At 61.4% G+C, this 15,915-nt stretch overlaps 1 protein-coding gene across 2 annotated transcripts in view; it reads left to right on the top strand.

Moving 5' to 3' along the window:
* LOC123748947 (tripartite motif-containing protein 59-like) overlaps positions 1–14,956 on the top strand; it is a 112,639-nt gene extending 97,683 nt beyond the window's left edge. For both annotated transcript variants that reach the window (XM_069311030.1, XM_069311031.1), the window contains exons 5-6: positions 13,846–14,025; positions 14,141–14,956. In XM_069311030.1, the coding sequence (XP_069167131.1) occupies positions 13,846–14,025; positions 14,141–14,653 (693 nt within the window). In that variant the 3' untranslated portion in view covers positions 14,654–14,956. The remainder of the gene's footprint in view (positions 1–13,845; positions 14,026–14,140) is intronic.
* The last annotated feature ends 959 nt before the right edge of the window (positions 14,957–15,915 follow it).

Genomic DNA, 15,915 nt, shown 5'->3' with positions numbered 1-15,915 from the left:
GGGGGGCTGCAGCTTCAGGTCCAGCACCAACCCCCTGCCAGTAGAGGGGGATGGAGCTTCAGGTCCAGCACCAACCCCCTGCCAGTAGAGGTGTGCAGGAGCTACAGGTCCAGCACCAACCCCGTGCCAGTAGAGGTGCGCTGGAGCTACAGGTCCAGCACCAACCCCCTCCCAGTAGAGGGGGGCTGGAGCTACAGGTCCAGCACCAACCTCCTGCCAGTTGAGGGGGGCTGGAGCTACAGGTCCAGCATCAACCCCCTGCCAGTACAGGTGGGCTGGAACTACAGGTCCAGCACTAACCCCCTGCCAGTAGAGGGGGGGCTGGAGCTACAGGTCCAGCACCAACCTCCTGCCAGTTGAGGGGGGCTGGAGCTACAGGTCCAGCATCAACCCCCTGCCAGTACAGGTGGGCTGGAACTACAGGTCCAGCACTAACCCCCTGCCAGTAGAGGGTGGGCTGGAGCTACAGGTTCAGCACCAACCCCCTGCCAGTAGAGGTGGGCTGGAGCTACAGGTCCAGCACCAACCCCCTGCAAGTAGAGGTGGCCTGGAACTACGAGTCCAGCACCAACCCCCATACCAGTAGAGAGGAGTGGTGGAGCTACAGGTCCTGCACCAAAACCCTGCCAGTAGAGGGGCAGCTGGAGGTATAGGTCCAGCACCAACCCCCTGCCAGTATAGGTGGGGTTGCAGCTACAGGTCCAGCACCAACCCCATGCCAGTAGAGTGGGGCTGGAGCTAAAGGTCCAGGACCAACCCCCTGCCAGAAGAGTGGGGCTGGAGCTACAGGTCCAGCACCAACCCCCTGCCAGTAAAGGGTGGGGGGCTTGAGATACAGGTCCAGAACTGACCCCCTGCCAGTAAAGTAGGGGCTGCAGCTTCAGGTCCAGCACCAACCCCCTGCCAGTAGAGGAGGTCTGGAGCTACAAGTCCATCACCAACCCCCTGCCAGTAGAGTAGGGATGGAGCTTCAGGTTCAGCACCAATCCCATGCCAGTAGAGTAGGGCTGGAGCTTCAGGTTCAGCACCAGCCCCATGCCAGTAGAGGGGGATGGAGCTTCAGGTCCAGGACCAACCCCCTGCCAGAAGAATGGGGCTGGAGCTACAGGTCCAGCACCAACCCCTTGCCAGTAGAGGTGTGCAGGAGCTACAGGTCCAGCACCAACCCCTTGCCAATAGAGAGAGACTGGAGCTACAGGTCCAGCACCAACCCCTTGCCAATAGAGAGAGACTGGAGCTACAGGTCCAGCACCAACCCCCTGCCAGTAGAGGTGTGCAGGAGCTACAGGTCCAGCACCAACCCCTTGCCAATAGAGAGAGACTGGAGCTACAGGTCCAGCACCAACCCCCTGCCAGTAGAGGTGTGCAGGAGCTACAGGTCCAGCACCAATCCCCTGCCAGTAGAGGGGGGCTGGAGTTACAGGTCCAGCACCAACCCCCTGCAAGTAGAGGTGCGCTCGAGCTACAGGTCCAGCACCAACCCCCTGCCAGTAGAGGGGGATGGAGCTTCAGGTCCAGCACCAACTCCCCTGCCAGAAGAGGGGGGGCTGGAGCTACAGATCCAGCACCAACCTCCTGCCAGTAAAGGGGGGCTGCAGCTACAGGTCCAGCACCAACCCCCTGCCAGTAGAGGTGGGCTGGAGCTACAGGTCCAGCACTAACCCCCTGCCAGTAGAGGTGCGCTGGAGCTACAGGTCCAGCACCAACCCCCTGCCATTAGAGGGGGGCTGGAGTTACAGGTCCAGCACCAACCCCCTGCCAGTACAGGTGGGCTGGAGCTTCAGGTCCAGCACCAACCCCCTGTCAGTAGAGGGGGGATGGAGCTTCAGTTCCAGCACCAACCCCCTACCGGTAGAGGTGGAAGGGGGGGGGGGGGCTGGAGCTACAGGTCCAGCACCAACCCCTTACCAGTAAAGGGGGGGGTTGGAGCTTCAGTTCCAGCACCAACCCCCTGCCGGTAGAGGTGGAAGGGGGGGGGCCGGAGCTACAGGTCCAGCACCAACCCCCTGCTAGGATAGGGGGCTGGAGCTACAGGTCCAGCACCAACACCCCCCCCCTGCCAGTAGAGTGTGGGCTGAATTTACATGTTCAGCACGAACCCCCTGCCAATAGTGGGGGGGGGTTTGGAACTACAGGTCCAGCACCAACCCCTGCCAGTAGAGGGAGGGGGCTGGAACTACAGGTCCTGCACGAACCTCCTGCCAGTAGAGGGGGGCTGGAGCTACAGGTTCAGCACGAACCTCCTGCCAGAAGAGGGGGGGGGTTGGAACTACAGGTCCAGCACCAACCCCTGCCAGTAGAGGGGGGGGGGGCTGGAGCTACAGGTCCAGAACAAACCCCCTGCCAGTAGACGGGGGGCTGGAGCTACAGGTCCAGCACCAACCTTCTGCCAGTAGAGGGGGGCTGCAGCTTCAGGTCCAGCACCAACCCCCTGCCAGTAGAGGGGGATGGAGCTTCAGGTCCAGCACCAACCCCGTGCCAGTAGAGGTGCGCTGGAGCTACAGGTCCAGCACCAACCCCCTCCCAGTAGAGGGGGGCTGGAGCTACAGGTCCAGCACCAACCTCCTGCCAGTTGAGGGGGGCTGGAGCTACAGGTCCAGCATCAACCCCCTGCCAGTACAGGTGGGCTGGAACTACAGGTCCAGCACTAACCCCCTGCCAGTAGAGGGGGGGCTGGAGCTACAGGTCCAGCACCAACCTCCTGCCAGTTGAGGGGGGCTGGAGCTACAGGTCCAGCATCAACCCCCTGCCAGTACAGGTGGGCTGGAACTACAGGTCCAGCACTAACCCCCTGCCAGTAGAGGGTGGGCTGGAGCTACAGGTTCAGCACCAACCCCCTGCCAGTAGAGGTGGGCTGGAGCTACAGGTCCAGCACCAACCCCCTGCAAGTAGAGGTGGCCTGGAACTACGAGTCCAGCACCAACCCCCATACCAGTAGAGAGGAGTGGTGGAGCTACAGGTCCTGCACCAAAACCCTGCAAGTAGAGGGGCAGCTGGAGGTATAGGTCCAGCACCAACCCCCTGCCAGTATAGGTGGGGTTGCAGCTACAGGTCCAGCACCAACCCCATGCCAGTAGAGTGGGGCTGGAGCTAAAGGTCCAGGACCAACCCCCTGCCAGAAGAGTGGGGCTGGAGCTACAGGTCCAGCACCAACCCCCTGCCAGTAAAGGGTGGGGGGCTTGAGATACAGGTCCAGAACTGACCCCCTGCCAGTAAAGTAGGGGCTGCAGCTTCAGGTCCAGCACCAACCCCCTGCCAGTAGAGGAGGTCTGGAGCTACAAGTCCATCACCAACCCCCTGCCAGTAGAGTAGGGATGGAGCTTCAGGTTCAGCACCAATCCCATGCCAGTAGAGTAGGGCTGGAGCTTCAGGTTCAGCACCAGCCCCATGCCAGTAGAGGGGGATGGAGCTTCAGGTCCAGGACCAACCCCCTGCCAGAAGAATGGGGCTGGAGCTACAGGTCCAGCACCAACCCCTTGCCAGTAGAGGTGTGCAGGAGCTACAGGTCCAGCACCAACCCCTTGCCAATAGAGAGAGACTGGAGCTACAGGTCCAGCACCAACCCCTTGCCAATAGAGAGAGACTGGAGCTACAGGTCCAGCACCAACCCCCTGCCAGTAGAGGTGTGCAGGAGCTACAGGTCCAGCACCAACCCCTTGCCAATAGAGAGAGACTGGAGCTACAGGTCCAGCACCAACCCCCTGCCAGTAGAGGTGTGCAGGAGCTACAGGTCCAGCACCAATCCCCTGCCAGTAGAGGGGGGCTGGAGTTACAGGTCCAGCACCAACCCCCTGCAAGTAGAGGTGCGCTCGAGCTACAGGTCCAGCACCAACCCCCTGCCAGTAGAGGGGGATGGAGCTTCAGGTCCAGCACCAACTCCCCTGCCAGAAGAGGGGGGGCTGGAGCTACAGATCCAGCACCAACCTCCTGCCAGTAAAGGGGGGCTGCAGCTACAGGTCCAGCACCAACCCCCTGCCAGTAGAGGTGGGCTGGAGCTACAGGTCCAGCACTAACCCCCTGCCAGTAGAGGTGCGCTGGAGCTACAGGTCCAGCACCAACCCCCTGCCATTAGAGGGGGGCTGGAGTTACAGGTCCAGCACCAACCCCCTGCCAGTACAGGTGGGCTGGAGCTTCAGGTCCAGCACCAACCCCCTGTCAGTAGAGGGGGGATGGAGCTTCAGTTCCAGCACCAACCCCCTACCGGTAGAGGTGGAAGGGGGGGGGGGGCTGGAGCTACAGGTCCAGCACCAACCCCTTACCAGTAAAGGGGGGGGTTGGAGCTTCAGTTCCAGCACCAACCCCCTGCCGGTAGAGGTGGAAGGGGGGGGGGCCGGAGCTACAGGTCCAGCACCAACCCCCTGCTAGGATAGGGGGCTGGAGCTACAGGTCCAGCACCAACACCCCCCCCCTGCCAGTAGAGTGTGGGCTGAATTTACATGTTCAGCACGAACCCCCTGCCAATAGTGGGGGGGGGTTTGGAACTACAGGTCCAGCACCAACCCCTGCCAGTAGAGGGAGGGGGCTGGAACTACAGGTCCTGCACGAACCTCCTGCCAGTAGAGGGGGGCTGGAGCTACAGGTTCAGCACGAACCTCCTGCCAGAAGAGGGGGGGGGTTGGAACTACAGGTCCAGCACCAACCCCTGCCAGTAGAGGGGGGGGGGCTGGAGCTACAGGTCCAGAACAAACCCCCTGCCAGTAGACGGGGGGCTGGAGCTACAGGTCCAGCACCAACCCACTGCCACTAGAGGAGGGGGGTGGAGCTACAGGTCCAGCACCCACCCACTGCCAGTAGAGGGGGGAGGGCTCGAGCTAGAAGCCCAGCACCAACCCCCTTCCAGTAGAAGTGGGGGGGGGGGAAGCTGGAGCTACAGGTCCAGCACCAACCCCCTGCCAGTAGAAGTGGGGGGGGGGGCTGGAGCTACAAGTCCAGCACAAACCCCCTGCCGGGATAGGGGGCTGGAGCTACAAGTCCAGCACCAACCACCTGCCAGTAGAGGGGGGCTGGAGCAACAGGTCCAGCACAAACCCCCTGCCAGTAGAGGGGGGCTGGAGCTACAGGTCCAGCACGAACCTCCTGCCAGTAGAGGGGGGCTGGAGCTACAGGTCCAGAACAAACCTCCTGCCAATATAGGGGGGCTGGAGCCACAGGTCCAGCACCAACCCCCTGCCAGTAGAAGTGGGGGGGGGGGGAAGCTGGAGCTACAGTTCCAGCATCAACCCCCTGCCAGTAAAGGGTGGGGGGCTTGAGATACAGGTCCAGAACTGACCCCCTGCCAGTAGAGTGGGGGCTGCAGCTTCAGGTCCAGCACCAACCCCCTGCCAGTAGAGGGGGTCTGGAGCTACTGGTCCATCACCAACCCCCTGCCAGTAGAAGGGGGCTGGGGCAAAAGGTCCAGCACCAACCCCCTGCCAGTAGAGTAGGGCTGGAGCTTCAGGTCCAGCACCAACCCCCCTCCCAGTAAAGGGGGACTGGAGCTTCAGGTCCAGCACCAACCCCCTGCCAGTAGGGGGGGGCTGGAGCTTCAGGTCCAGCACCAACCACCTGCCAGTAGAGGGGGGCTGGAGCTTCAGGTCCAGCACCAACCCCCTGCCAGTAGAGGGGGGGGACTGGAGCTACAGGTCCAGCACCAACCCCCCTGCCAGTAGAGGGGGGCTGGAGCTTCAGGGCCAGCACCAACCCCCTGCCAGTAAGGGGCAGGGGTTGGAGCTTCAGGTCCAGCACCAACCCCCTGCCAATAGAGGGCTGGAGTTACTTGTCCAGCACCAACCCCCTGCCAGTAGAGAGGTATCTGGAGGTACAAGTCCAGCACCAACCCCCCCTGCCAGTAGAGGGGGGCTGGGGCAACAGGTCCAGCACCAACCCCCTGCCAGTAGAGGTGTGCAGGAGCTACAGGTCCAGCCTCCCCCCCCCTCTACTAGCAGGGGGGAGTTGGTGCTGGACCTGCATCTCCAACCCCTTCTCTACTGGAAGGGGGTTGGTGCTGGACCTGTAGCTCCAGCCCCCCTCCTCTAGTGGCAGTGGGTTGGTGCTGGACCTGTAGCTCCAGCCCCCCCCCCCCCTCTGCTGGCAATGGTGTGCAGGACCAGCAGCAACCCCCTGCCAGTAGAGGGGGATGGAGCTTCAGGTCCAGCACCAACCCCTTGCCAGTAAAGGGGGGCTGGAGCTACAGGTCCAGCACCAACCCCCTGCCAGTAGAAGTGCGCTGGAGCTACAGGTCCAGCACTAACCCCCTGCCAGTAGAGGTGCGCTGGAGCTACAGGTCCAGCACCAACCCCTTGCCAGTAGAGGTGGGCTGGAGCTACAGGTCCAGCACTAACCCCCTGCCAGTAGAGGTGCGCTGGAGCTACTTGTCCAGCTCCAACCCCCTGCCATTAGAGGGGGGCTGGAGTTACAGGTCCAGCACCAACCCCCTGCCAGTAGAGGTGGGCTGGAACTTCAGGTCCAGCACCAACCCCCTGCCAGTAGAGGGGGGGGGGGGGCTGGAGCTACAGGTCCAGCACCAACGCCTTACCACTAAAGGGGGGGGGGGGCTGGAGCTACAGGTCCAGCATCATCCCCCTGCCAGTAGAGGTGGGGTGAAGTTACATGTTCAGCACGAACCCCCTGCCAATAGAGGGGGGAGGGGTTTGGAACTACAGGTCCAGCACCAACCCCTGCCAGTAGAGGGGGGCTGGAGCTACAGGTCCTGCACGAACCTCCTGCCAGAAGGGGGGGGCTGGAGCTACAGGTCCAGCATCAACCCCCTGCCAGTAGAGGGGGGGCTGGAGCTACAGGTCCTGCACGAACCTCCTGCCAGTAGAGGGGGGCTGGAGCTACAGGTTCAGCACCAACCCCCTGCCAGAAGGGGGGGGGCTGGAGCTACAGGTCCAGCATCAACCCCTTGCCAGTAGAAGTGGGCTGGAGCTACAGGTCCAGAACAAACCCCCTGCCAGTAGAGGGGGGGCTGGAGCTCCAGGTCCAGCACCAACCCCCTGCCAGTAGAGGGGGGGGGGTTGGAGCTACAGGTCCAGCACCAACCCACTGCCACTAGAGGAGGGGGGCTCGAGCTACAGGTCCAGCACCAACCCCCTTCCAGTAGAGAAGGGGTTGGAGATGCAGGTCCAGCACCAACCCCCCCTGCTAGTAGAGGGGGGGAGGCTGGAGCTACAGGTCCAGCACCAACCCCCTGCCAGTAGAAGTGGGGGGGGGGGAAGCTGGAGCTACAGGTCCAGCACCAACCACCTGCCAGTAGAGGGGGGCTGGAGCTTCAGGTCCAGAACAAACCCCCTGCCAGTAGAGGGGGGGCTGGAGCTACAGGTGCAGCACCACCGCCCTGCCAGTATAGGGGGGGGGGCTGGAGCTACAGGTCCAACACCAACCCACTGCCAGTAGAAGGGGGCTGGAGTTACAGGTCCAGCACCAACCCCCTGCCAGTAGAGGTGTGCAGGAGCTACAGGTCAAAGCACCAACTCCCTGCCAGTAGAGGGGGGCTGGAGCTACAGGTCCAGCACCAACCCGTGCCAGTAGAGGTGCGCTGGAGCTACAGGTCCAGCACCAACCCCCTCCCAGTAGAGGGGGGCTGGAGCTACAGTTCCAGCACCAACCTCCTGCCAGTTGAGGGGGGCTGGAGCTACTGGTCCAGCACCAACCCCCTGACAGTAAAGGTGGGCTGGAGCTACAGGTCCAGCATCAACCCCCTGCCAGTACAGGTGGGCTGGAACTACAGGTCCAGCACTAACCCCCTGCCAGTAGAGGGGGGGCTGGAGCTACAGGTCCAGCACCAACCTCCTGCCTGTAGAGGGGGGGCTGGAGTTTCAGGTGCAGCACCAACCCCCTGCCAGGATAGTGGGCTGGAGCTACAGGTCCAGCACCAACCACCCTGCCAGTAGAGGGTGGGCTGGAGCTACAGGTTCAGCACCAACCCCCTGCCAGTAGAGGTGGGCTGGAGCTACAGGTCCAGCACCAACCCCCTGCAAGTAGAGGTGGCCTGGAACTACGAGTCCAGCACCAACCCCCATACCAGTAGAGAGGAGTGGTGGAGCTACAGGTCCAGCACACACCCCCTGCCATTAGAGGGGCAGCTGGAGGTACAGGTCCAGCACCAACCCCCTGCCAGTAGTGGGTGGGGGGTGGAGCTACAGGTCCAGAACCAACCCCCCCTGCCAGTAGAGGGGGCGGGAACTACAGGTCCAACACCAATCCCCTGCCAGTAGAGGGGGGCTGGAGCTACAGGTCCAGCACCAACCCCCTGCCAGTAGAGGGGGGGGGGGGGCTGGAGCTACAGGTCTAGCACCAGCCCCCTGCCAGTAGACGGGTGATTGAGCTACAGGTCCATCACCAACCACCTGCCAGTTAAGGGTGGGGGGGCCTAGAGCTACAGGTCCAGCACCAACCCCCTGCCAGTAGAGAAGGGGGTAGGAGCTACTGGTCTAGCACCAGCCCCCTTCCAGTAAAGGGGGGAGGGGGGCTGGAGCTACAGGTCCAGCACCAAACCCCTGCCATTAAAGGGGCGGGGGAGGGGGGCTGGAGCTACAGGTCCAGCACCAACCCCCTGCCAGTAGAGGGGGCTGGAGCTACAGGTCCAGCACCAACCCCCTGCCAGTACAGTAGGGCTGGAGCTACAGGTCCAGCACCAACCCCCTGCCAGTAGAGGGAGGGAGGTGGAGGTACAGGTCCAACACCAACCCCCTGTAAGTAGAGGGGGGTGGAGCTACAGGTCCAGCACCCCCCGCCCCCGGCCAGTAGAGGGGGGGGCGGGAGTTACAGGTCCAGCACCAACCCCCTGCCAGTAGAGGTGGGCTGGAGCTACTGGTCCAGCACCAACCCCATGCCAGTAGAGGTGGGCTGGAGCTACAGGTCCAGCACCAACCCCCTGCCAGTAGAGAGGAGGGGTGGAGCTACTGGTCCAGCACCAACCCCCTACCAGTAGAGGGGCAGCTGGAGGTACAGGTCCAGCACCAACCCCCTGCCAGTAGACGGGGGGCTGCAGATACAGGCCCACCACCAACCCTTTTGCCCTTAGAGGGGGGCTGGAGCTACAAGTTCAGAACCAACCCCTCTGCCAGTAGAGGGGGGATGGAACTACGGGTCCTGCACCAACCCCCTGCCAGTAGAGGGGGGATGGAGCTACAGGTTCAACACCAACCCCCCTGCCAGTAGAGGGGGGGCTGGAACTACAGGTCCAGCAAAAAAAACCTGCCAGTAGAGGTGGGTTGGAGCTACAGGTCCAGTACCAACCCCCCCTGCCATAAGAGTGAGGCTGGAGCTACAGGCCAGGATCAACCCTCTGCTAGTAGAGGGGGGCTGGAGCTACAGGTCCAGCACCAACCCCCTGCCAGTTGAGGGGGGATGGAGCTACAGGTCCAGAACCAACCCCTTGCCAGTAGAGGGGGGCAGGAGCTACTGGTCCAGCACCAACCCCCTGCCAGTAGAGGTTGGCTGGAGCTTCAGGTCCAGCACCAACCCCCTTCCAGTAAAGGGGGGCTGGAGCTACAGGTCCAGCACCTACCCATGTCAGTAGAGAGCGGGGTGAAGCTACATGTCCAGCACCAACCCCCTGCCAGTAGAGGGGGGCTGGAGCTACAGGTCCAGCACTATCCCCCTGCCAGTAGAGGGGGCTGGAGCTTCACGTCTAGCACCAACCCCCTGCCAGTAGAGGGGGGCTGGAGCTACAGGTCCAGCACCGACCCCCCCTGCCAGTAGAGTGGGGCTGGAGCTACAGGTCCAGCACCGACCCCCCCTGCCAGTAGAGTGGGGCTGGAGCTACAGGTCCAGCACCAGCCCCCCTGCCAGTAGAAGGGGCTGGAGCTACAGGTCCAGCACCAACCCCCTGCCAGTAAAGGTGGGGGCTGAAGCTACAGGTCCAGCACAAACCTCCTGCCAGTAGAGGTGGGGGCTGGAGCTACAGGTCCAGCACAAACCTCCTGCCAGTAGAGGGAGGGAGATGGAGCTACAGGCCCAGCACCAACCAGCACCAACCCCCTGCCAGTAGAGGGGGGCTGGAGCTACAGGTTCAGCACCAACCTCCTGCCAGTAGATGGGGCTGGAGCTACAGGTCCAGTACCAACCCCCTGCCAGTAGAGGGGGCTGGAGCTACAGGTCCAGCACCAACCCCCTGCCAGTAGAGGGGGGCTGGAGCTACAGGTCCAGCACCAACCCCTGCTAGTAGACGGGGGCTGGAGCTACAGGTCCAGTACCAACCCCCCCTGCCAGTAGACGGGGGCTGTAGGTACAGGTCTAGCATCAACCCCCAGCCAGTAGAGGGGTGATGGAGCTACAGGTCCAGCACCAACCTCCTGCTAGTTAAGGGGGGGGGGCTGGAGCTACAGGTCCAGCACCAACCCCCTGCCAGTAGAGGGGGCTGGAGCTTCAGGTCCAGCACCAACCCCCTGCCAGTAGAGGGGGGCTGGAGCTACAGGTCCAGCACCAACCCCCTGCCAATAAAGGGGGGCTGGAGCTACAGGTCCAGCACCAACCCCCTGCCAGTAAAGGGGGCTGGAGCTACAGGTCCAGTACCAACCCCCTGGCAGTAGAGGATGCTGGAGCTACAGGTCCAGCACCAACCCCCTGCCAGTAGAGGGGGGCTGGAGCTACAGGTCCAGTACCAACCCCCTGCCAGTAGAGGGGGCTGGAGCTTCAGGTCCAGCACCAACCCCCTGCCAGTAGAGGGGGGCTGGAGCTACAGGTCCAGCACCAACCCCCTGCCAATAAAGGGGGGCTGGAGCTACAGGTCCAGCACCAACCCCCTGCCAGTAGAGGGGGCTGGAGCTACAGGTCCAGTACCAACCCCCTGCCAGTAGAGGTGGCTGGAGCTACAGGTCCAGCACCAACCCCCTGCCAGTAGAGTGGGGGCTGGAGCTACAGGTCCAGCACCAACCCCCTGCCAGTAGAGGGGGCTGGAGCTACAGGTCCTGCACCAACCCCCTGCCAGTAGAGGTGGGCTGGAGCTACAGGTCCAGCACCAACCCCCTGCCAGTAGAGTGGGGCTTGAGCTATAGGTCCAGCACCAACCCCCTGCCAGTAGAGTGGGGCTATAGCTACAGGTCCAGCACCAACCCCCTGCCAGTAGAGTGGGGCTATAGCTACACATCCAGCACCAACCCCCCTGACAGTAGAGCGGAGCTGGAGGTACAAGTCCAGCACCAACCCCCTGCCAGTAGAGTGGGCTTGAACTATAGGTCCAGCACCAACCCCCTGCCAGTAGAGTGGGGCTGTAGCTACAGGTCCAGCACCAACCCCCTGCCAGTAGATGGGGGCTGGAGCTACAGGTCCAGCACCAACCCCCTGCCAGTACATGGGGGCTGGAGCTACAGGTCCAGCACCAACCTCCTGCCAGTAGAGGGGGGCTGGAGCTACAGGTCCAGCACCAACCCCCTGCCAGTAGATGGGGGCTGGAACTACAGGTCCAGCACGAACCCCATGCCAGTAGAAGGGGGGCTGGATCTACATGTCCAGCATCAACCCCCCTGCCAGTAGAATGGTGCTAGAGCTACAGGTCCAGCACCGATCCCCTGCCAGTAGAGTTGGGCTGGAGCTACAGGTCCAGCACCAACCCCTGCCAGTAGAGGGGGGGGGGGCTGTAGCTACAGGTCCAAAACCAACCCCCTGCCAGTAGCGGGGTGCTAGATCTACAGGTCCTGCACCAACCCCCCTGCTAGTAAAGGGGGGAAGGGGGGCTGGAGCTACAAGTCCAGCACAACCCTCCTGCCAGTAGAAGGGGCTGGAGCTACAGGTCCAGCACCAACCCCCTGCCAGTAAAGGTGGGGGCTGGAGCTACAGGTCCAGCACCAACCTCCTGCCAGTAGAGGGAGGGAGATGGAGCTACAGGCCCAGCACCAACCCCTTGCCAATAGGGGGGGGGGGAAGGGTGAAGCTACAGGTCTAACACCAACCCCCCTGCCAGTAGAGAGGGGGCTGCAGCTTCAGGTTCAGCACCAACCCCCTGCTAATAGAGGTGGCTGCAGCTACAGGTCCAGCACCATCCCTCTGCCAATAGAGGGGGGTTGGAGCTACAGGTCCAGCACCAACCCCCTCCCAGTAGAGGGGGCTGGAGGTACAGGTACAGCACCAACCCACTACCAGTAGAGGGGGGCTGGAGCTACAGGTTCAGCACCAACCTCCTGCCAGTAGAGGGGGCTGGAGCTACAGGTCCAGCACCAACCCCCTGCCAGTAGAGAGGGGCTGTAGTTACAGGTCCAGCACCAACCCCCTGCCAGTAGAGGGGGTGGCTGGAGCTACAGGTCTAGCACCAGCCCCCTGCCAGTAAAGGGGGGAGGTGGGCTGGAGCTACAGGTCCAGCACCAACCCCCTGCCAGTAAAGGGGAGGGGGGAGGCGGGCTGGAGCTACAGGTCCAGCAGCAACCCCCTGCCAGTAGAGGGGGGCTGGAGCTACAGGTCCAGAACCAACCCCCTGTTAGTAGAGGGGGCTGTAGCTACAGGTCCCGCACAAACCCCCTGCCAGTAGAGGTGGGGCTGGAGCTACAGACCCAGCACCAACCCTTTGCCAGTAGAGGGAGGCGGGAGCTACAGGTCCAGCACCAACCCCCTGCCAGTAAAGAGGGGCTGGCGCTACAGGTCCAGCATCAACCCTCTGCCAGTAGAGGGGGCTGCATCTAAAGGTCCAGCACCAACCCCCTGCCAGTAGAGAGAGAGAGAGGGGGGGCTGCAGCTTCAGGTTCAGCACCAACCCCCTGCCAGTAGAGAGGGGGCTGCAGCTACAGGTCCAGCACCAACCCCCTGCCAGTAGAAGGGTGGGGGGGGGGGGTGCAGCAACAACCCCTGCTAGGAGAGGAGAAGGCTGCAGCTACAGGTCCAGCACCAACCCCCTGCCAGTAGAGTGGGGGGGGATGGAGCTTCAGGTCCAGCACCATCCCCCTGCCAGTAGAGGGGGATTGGAGCTACATGTCCATCACCAACCCCCTGCCAGTAGAGGGGGACTGGAGCTAAAGGTCCAGCACCAACCCCCCTGCCAGTAGAGGGGGGGGGGTGGAGCTACAGGTCCATCACCAACCCCTTGCCAGTAGAGGGGGGCTGGAGTTACAGGTCCTGTACCAACCCCCTGCCAGTAGAGGGGGGCTGGAGCTACAGGTCCAGCACCAACCCCCTGCCAGTAGAGGAGGGCTGGAGCTACAGGTCCAGCACCAACCCCCTGCCAGTAGTGGGGGGGCTGGAGCTACAGGTCCAGCACCAAACCTCTGCCAGTAGAGGGAGGCTGGAGCTACAGGTCCAGCACCAACCCCTTGCCAGTAGAGGGGGGCTGGAGCTACAGGGTCACCACCAACCCCCTGCCAGTAGAGGGGGGGGAGGGCTGGAGCTACAGGTCCCGCACCAACACCCAGCCTGTAGAGATGGGACTGGAGCTACAGGCCCAGCACCGACCGTCTGCCAGTAGAGGAGGTGGGGGCTGGAGCTACAGGTCCAGCACCAACCCCATGCCAATAGTGGGGGGCTGGAGCTACAGGTCCAGCACCAACCCCATGCCAATAGTGGGGGGGCTGGAGCTTCAGGGCAAGCACCAACCCCCTGCCAGTAGAGCTGGGGCTGACACTGACCACAGGTGATAATGGGGCTGACACTGACCACAGGTGATAATGGGGCTGACACTGCCCACAGGTGATAATGGGGCTGACACTGCCCACAGGTGATAATGGGGCTGACACTGCCCACAGGTGATAATGGGGCTGACACTGCCCACAGGTGATAATGGGGCTGACACTGCCCACAGGTGATAATGGGGCTGACACTGATCACAGGTGACAATGGGGCTGACACTGACCACTGTTGATAATGGGGCTGACACTGATCACAGGTGACAATGGGGCTGACACTGACCACAGGTGATAATGGGGCTGACACTGTCCACAGGTTGAGGACCTCCGCAGGATGAGGGAGCCCATCAAGAGGCTGGTGGAGGCTGGCCGGGTGTTGGCCGTCCAGGAAGACCAAGATGGCCGCCGCTCCGCCAGGATAACTCTACAAGACGGACAGCTGTTCCTCCACCCACTCCTGCGTCAGCCCACGCCCGCCCACGCCCACACCCTCCAGGTACTTTATTACACCCACTTCTCTTACTGACATTACTGACTTACTGAGTTTTGATAACTAATATGATAGCATTTTGTTATACAGTTATCAGCATGATTTATTTCATTTTGTTCAGGAGAGTGAGGTTGTGGGCGTGCTGGAGCCCTCCTGCACCCTGGCGTTCCTTGACCTCGGGTGGGCGGGGTCAACAAGAGGGCGGGTCACCATCCGGCTGACCCCTGACACTCCGCTGGCCAGACAGTTTGTGTTGTTGTGTACGGGCCAGCGGGGCTACACCTACCGCAACACTAAACTGTTGTGGGTGTGGAACAAGGGTCAGCCGGGGGAGCGTGTGGGGGGCGGAGACTACGAGAGTAATGATGGCGAGGGAGGAGCCCCACTGCTGCCTGACCTCCAGGGGCGGTACAGGGAGTCAGGCCGGGCAGGAACTGTGTGGGCCTTGTGGGGGCCGGGGAGTCCCTGGTGTGCCCAGTTCGTCATCACCACCAGGGACCTCCAGGATGGTGACCAGTTGCCACGTGTCTTCGGTTATGTGGTGAGCGGCCTGGATGTGGTGAGGGCAGCAGTCAACCACAGTGACATTACAGAGGTGACTGTGGTGGACTGTGGTGTTGTGCTGCCACTCTAGTTCACTGTACCATCACCATCACTACTGTGGTGTTGTGCTGCCACTCTAGTTCACTGTACCACCACTATCACTACTGTGGTGTTGTGCTGCCACTCTAGTTCACTGTACCACCACCATCACTACTGTGGTGTTGTGCTGCCACTCTAGTTCACTGTACCACCACCATCACTACTGTGGTGTTGTGCTGCCACTCTAGTTCACTGTACCACCACCATCACTACTGTGGTGTTGTGCTGCCACTCTAGTTCACTGTACCACCACTACTGTGGTGTTGTGCTGCCACTCTAGTTCACTGTACCACCACTACTGTGGTGTTGTGCTGCCACTCTAGTTCACTGTACCACCACTACTGTGGTGTTGTGCTGCCACTCTAGTTCACTGTACCATCACTACTGTGGTGTTGTGCTGCCACTATAGTTCACTGTACCATCACTACTGTGGTGTAGTGCTGACACTCTAGTTCACTGTACCATCACTACTGTGGTGTTGTGCTGCCACTCTAGTTCACTGTACCATCACTACTGTGGTGTTGTGCTGCCACTCTAGTTCACTGTACCACCACCATCACTACTGTGGTGTTGTGCTGCCACTCTAGTTCACTGTACCACCACTACTGTGGTGTTGTGCTGCCACTCTAGTTCACTGTACCATCACTACTGTGGTGTTGTGCTGCCACTATAGTTCACTGTACCATCACTACTGTGGTGTAGTGCTGACACTAGTTCACTGTACCATCACCATCACTACTGTGGTGTTGTGTTGCCATTCTAGTTCACTGTACCATCACTACTGTGGTGTTGTGCTGCCACTCTAGTTCACTGTACCACCACCATCACTACTGTGGTGTTGTGCTGCCACTCTAGTTCACTGTACCATCACTACTGTGGTGTTGTGCTGCCACTCTAGTTCACTGTACCACCACCATCACTACTGTGGTGTTGTACTGCCACTCTAGTTCACTGTACCATCACTACTGTGGTGTTGTGCTGCCACTCTAGTTCACTGTACCACCACTATTGTGGTGTTGTGCTACCACTCTAGTTCACTGTACCACCACCATCACTACTGTGGTGTTGTGCTGCCACTCTAGTTCACTGTACCACCACCATCACTACTGTGGTGTTGTGCTGCCACTCTAGTTCACTGTACCACCACCATCACTACTGTGGTGTTCTGCTGCCACTCTAGTTCACTGTACCACCACTATTGTGGTGTTGTGCTGCCACTCTAGTTCACTGTACCACCACCATCACCATCACTTT

This window comes from Procambarus clarkii, chromosome 69, assembly GCF_040958095.1.
Source record: "Procambarus clarkii isolate CNS0578487 chromosome 69, FALCON_Pclarkii_2.0, whole genome shotgun sequence".
NCBI classification, from domain to species: domain Eukaryota; kingdom Metazoa; phylum Arthropoda; class Malacostraca; order Decapoda; family Cambaridae; genus Procambarus; species Procambarus clarkii.
The sequence above is the reverse complement of the archived record's forward strand: the minus strand, read 5'-3'. Positions and strand labels throughout refer to the sequence as shown.